Source organism: Mirounga leonina, unplaced genomic scaffold (assembly GCF_011800145.1).
Source record: "Mirounga leonina isolate KUSES-001 unplaced genomic scaffold, KU_Mleo_1.0 Mir_129, whole genome shotgun sequence".
Taxonomy (NCBI): Eukaryota; Metazoa; Chordata; class Mammalia; order Carnivora; family Phocidae; genus Mirounga; species Mirounga leonina.
The window spans coordinates 47033504-47038736 of NW_023270323.1; the positions used below are offsets into that span (position 1 = coordinate 47033504).

The 5233-nt window shown below is 46.9% G+C and overlaps 1 protein-coding gene across 1 annotated transcript in view; it reads left to right on the top strand.

Annotated features, from left to right (window-relative positions):
- The window catches only part of PHOX2B (paired like homeobox 2B), a 3120-nt gene extending 2934 nt beyond the window's left edge, over positions 1–186 (top strand). Inside the window, exon 4 of the mRNA XM_035004420.1 lies at positions 1–186. This exon is cut by the window's left edge and continues 40 nt beyond it. Coding sequence (XP_034860311.1) covers positions 1–186 — 186 coding nt within the window.
- The last annotated feature ends 5047 nt before the right edge of the window (positions 187–5233 follow it).

The following is a 5233-nucleotide window of genomic DNA, read 5'->3' on the forward strand; positions in this document are numbered from 1 at the left end:
GCGGCGGCGGCGGCGGCGGCCGGAGGCCTGGCTGCGGCCGGGGGCCCTGGACAAGGCTGGGCTCCCGGCCCCGGCCCCATCACCTCCATCCCGGATTCGCTCGGGGGCCCCTTCGCCAGCGTCCTATCTTCGCTCCAAAGACCCAACGGTGCCAAAGCCGCCTTAGTGAAGAGCAGTATGTTCTGATCTGGGATGCGCGGCGGCGGCGGCGGCGGCGGCGGCGGCGGCGGGCGAGCCGGTCCGGGCGGGCGAGTGGGCGAGCGGGTAGGCTCAAGGCTATTGTCGTCGCTGCTGCCGTGGCTTTTCATTGAGAGCCTAAAGTCATCGCGATAAGAATAAAGAGAAAATGGCGTCGCCCCCATTTCAACCCCACTCCTACCCCCCATCCTGAACCCCCCAAAACACAAAACTCAAAATTTCCCTAGCTTCGCACCTGCCTCAGGGCCGCGCAGACCGGCCAGGGCTCCGCCTGCTGACCGCGAGGTGCGAGCAGCGCGGCCCGGACTCGGGGGCACTCTCAGGGGGCTGTGTCTGCGTGTCGGTGTCTGTGTGTCTCGGGGAATGTGTGTCTGTGGCCCGAGCAGGTGACAGGGAGAGTGAGGGGGGGCACAACCGACTCAGTGACTTGCTTAGAAAAAGATAAAAATAAATAATCCCCCCAAATTAAAAACAAAAAAACAAACATTAGGAAGGCAGCAATCACTTTAAAAACAAGCCAACAAACAACCCGGAAAGGTTTGAAAATCCAAGGGGAAACAAGGTGGGGAAGAAGGGAGGCTGAAGCTAGCACCGTCTATCTTGTGAACCCCTCCCGACATCACAGACTCCCCTGGGGCTCCTCCTCAAGGGAGAGTAGGGATGCCTTCCAGCCCCCCTTCCCCTCGTGTCCTTGGGTTCGGGCTGCCGCGGGCGACGACTCGAGCGGACTGTCCCCGCGGCCAAGGTGACTTCCTCACTCCCACCTGCCCGTCCCACCTCGCCAAGCACCATCCCACCGTTAGTGCATCCGAACCCCACACAGTTGCAACTCCCAACCCCGAATCTTTGCAGCCACTCGGCCCTTGAAAGATGCCCTATACATGAGATGCCTTTTCATCCACAAACTCTGCAAACGGTCTCCTATTTCGCAACTCTTCCCTTTTTTTCTCTCCCGTCACCCCCACCGGCGTTTTCTTCTTCCACCAGCTTTTACCGAACTTTTTGGCACTGCTTTGGATTAGAGTCAATTGCAGTCCACGCAACTGGCTGCAGAGAAATCTACCGAGCAACGAAAGGCATACACACAAGTTTGCAGAAGTGTCTCGGTTTGCATTTCTGTTCGATCCGAAATGGACTCACATCCTGTATGGTGGATGGACTGTATATTGATGATTCCATTCTTCAAGCAGATTAGACATCTCTGTTGGGATTTTGTGTTTTTTTGGGTTTTTGTTTTGTTTTGTTTTGTTTTTGGGTTTTGTTTTTTATTTTAAAAGGCACAAACTATAGATATTAGTTGAATGTTGAGGCTTTAACTTTTTCGGTGTCTTTCTACAACTGTGTTCTGTGACTCAATTGTATCGTGTTAATATCAGTACAGACCGTCTCCTCTACGTGACCGTATAATGTTTTTCTCTTCTTGTAGTCTCTATGGCGTGTCTTTATGGAGTAATAAGGTTCTCACGGGTTCAATTCCTTTGTGTTTAGAGAGACCACAGTTCAGACAATGGTATATATTTTTGTTATCAGGTGCATGTCTGTCTGATTTCTTTTTTCTTCTTGTTGGACTATGTTTGTGAACATAAGCGTTATAAGTTATGTTTCAGATTTTCGAATTTATTTATATGTGTTATAATGAATGCTTCTATTTAAAAGGGAAATATTTCTACATGTGCATATAGTTTTCCAAGAGTGTACCATTAACTTGATTGTTGATAATAAAAACAAAAAGCAAGTCTAGCAATTGAACTCTTCTGACTTTTCCTTGATTCCTTTTTGTTTTGTTTTGTTTTAATTTAATTTTAGAAATGATAAAGGAGGACAGAAGAAGAGGAAATTGTACAGAATATCTAGAAGCCGCCGAGGCTCTGGAAACCCAAGCGGGTTGGGGAGTCTAAATTCACACAGCCAAATTCAGCCAATATAAAATTTAGTGCTTGGGATAGCAGACAAGATTCTCTGGCCCATGTTTATTTGTCTCTCGGTCACCGAGCACAAAAGGACACCAGGGTATTGATAAAAATGTTCACATGGGTGCCTAGGCTGAGGCCAGAGGACTCAGTGGCAGCAAAGTCGGGTTTCAAATACCCGACTCTGAGAAAGACTCAAAAGTGAGGATTTGTGTGTATGTGCTTTCAAGACCAATGGCATCTGGTGGGGTCCGAGTAGTCCAGCTTCCTTAAGCCCTGCAGAATGCCAGCACCCCAGAGGGTCTTTGTGTGGTCAAGTGGATCAGGATGGCCTTGGCCTGAGAACAGCTCAGCAATGTTGGTGTGTTTGGAGAAATAACACTGACAACAACTGAAATCAGTGAGCACGGGCGTGGAGCAGTTTCTGCTTTCCTTGCATTATCTCATCTACCCCCCAAAACAACACCAGGAAGCAGGTACAATTCCTATATTCATTTTCTCTTAAACAGATGAGATGCTAAGGCAACAGACAAGTTAACTTGCTCAAGAGTCTCCAGTGTATGAATGATGGAGCCGGTCTTTGAACTCAGGAAATCTGATTCCAGAGCCTGCCCATTAACTACACCAGTGGTTCCCAAAGTGTGGTCCCTGGACCAGCAGCATCAACATCACTTGGGAACTTGTTAGACCCATGAATTCTTAGACTCCATCCTAGATCTACTGAATCAGAAACTCTGGCATAGGGTGGGGGTGGGGGTGGGGAAGAAGCAATATATGTTTTAATGAGCTCTGTAGAGGATATGAGAACCACCGAATGACACTTTGAGAAACTCAAAGGTTCCAGAATTGGGACTACTTTGGGAGCAGGTGTGTGTGTGTGTGTGTGTGTGTGTGTGTGTGTGTGGTGTGGTGGGGGGGGGGGTCACTGGCAGCTTCAGTGATCCCTTTTTGGAAGGAAGAAATCATCACCACAGCCCCCAGATGGAATTCTGCCTCTTCCTTGAACTCTTTGGTTGGGCCACCTTCTTCAAGCAGAGGCCTCTGTGGTACTTCTCTGGGCCTTATCAATAAATGACTCAGTTCCCCTCATCTGAGGCTCTGGTCTGAGGACTAGCTGCTGATCTGGCTTGAATTTATTGGAGCTTCTCACCTTATGCATCCAAATACAGCTTGCATAAAATCAGGCAGATTTCACTTAGAATTTTCAAATATTTGGATCTTATCTAACTTCTAATAGTTTTTCTAAAGGGCTTTTAAGTAGTCTTTAAAAAAAAAAAAAAAACTATGTCTAAATGCCCTATGCAAACTCCCCAAGACAATATTCTGTAAACAATGGCATTAATTGTGCTGGTCTAAAATGCCAGCAATTGCTAGATCCTTTAGATCCCAGTCCTTGGTTGTAAATATAATTTACAAGGTCTGGGAGAGGCAGAAGGAAGGGCAGGAATTTATAGATGAAAAGAACACTCAAAGCCCAGGTAACCCAGTCCTAGGCTTGGCTGGAGGAAAATTAGCCTTCCCTGAGGCATTGAGGAACACCAAGTAAACCTCTGTAAGCTGATGGGCAAAACAGTGGGGCAGGCATTCTGGAGAAGGCAAGACCAGGAGAAAGAAACAAAATAAAAAATAGAGGAAGAAAAGAGAGAAGGAAGAGGAAAGACAAATAGCCAAAGAAGAGTTTTTAGAAACCTCAGCTAAGGTCCTAGAAATCCTTTCAGATGGGCACGAACTAGATAAGGATCCCCAAATCCCCTTCTCTTGGCCTTGACCTGCTTTGAGCAACTTATCTCCAGGATAAGGGAAACTGGAGATTGAAGAGGAAAATATGCTTCCTATCCCCTCACCCACTCCGGCTTCCCAGAGGACTGCATTTCTAATGTCTGGAGGCACGCAGCTTTAGTATTTTAAGTATCAACTTCTTTTTAATTTGGGTCACCTCTGCCTCTCTTACTGGTCAAAGAAGCAAACTATTAGGAGGCAAGTTTATGATCAAATGCAAAATAATGCGCCTGTAATATGATGGAACCTAGTGGCAGGACACTGTGTCTCTCAAGTTGTGTCATTTCCTTGGAGCCCTGCACAGTGTGAACAAGCTCACTTTCACTTTTCCTCTCCTAGAGAATTTGCATTTTGGCTCATCAAGGCATCCTTTTTCCTGGCAACTCCGGGACCACATGTGACTTCACAAAAGCTGCATGAGCCGATGCCTGATGACCACCTCTAAGCCAAGTCTCCTTTAAGATGGCTGAGTACAGAGAACCAGAGCGGTCTCAGAGTAGGCAGATAACCCAGCAGAGTAGCTGTCCACAACTCCCCTCAGATGCTTCTTTGCGCCACCTCACATCCTTAGGCAGGCAGCCTGTGGCTAGACAGAGATGATCCTCAATTCAGGGAAAGGATCCACGTGACTTTTGACTGCAAATAAGTTAATTCCTGTGAGCCTGATTTATCAACTACAAATATGAATAATAATACAGACCTGTGGGGGATGTTGGTGGGATTAAATAAAATGTACAAGTATCCAGCATAGCAGGAAGTTTTCAGCAAATGTCAGATATGATGATGATGATGTAACTTCTAGATCCTTTCTTGAACTCCCTAGCTCAGGCCTCAAAAGATTAAAAAGAGCCCTCAGTTGTCACTGAAGTCAATGGCCCAGGAACACAGAGTGTGAAGAATATGCCAAAGTTGGCATTGGAGAACCTTGCTGAGGGTGACAGTCATAGCCAAGGGCGGACAAAATAACTACTAGTATTTACTGAGTGCTCATTCTATGCCAGGCATTTTTAAGCTTACGAGCTTTAAAGCATTTATTTTTTTTTCATTTTTAAATTTTTTTAGAGAGAGAGAAAGAGAGTGAATGCACAAGTGGGGGGGTAGAGAGAGAGAGAGAATCTTTTTTTTTTTTTTAGAGATTTTATTTATTTATTTCACAGAGAGAGCGAGCGAGAGCAGGAACAGAAGCAGGGGGAGTGGGAGAGGGAGAAGCAGGCTTCCCGCTGAGCAGGGAGCCCGATGCCGGGCTCGATTCCAGGACCCTGAGATCATGACCTGAGCCGAAGGCAGATGCCCAACGACTGAGCCACCCAGGCACCCCGAGAGAATCTTAAGCAGGCTCCACGCCC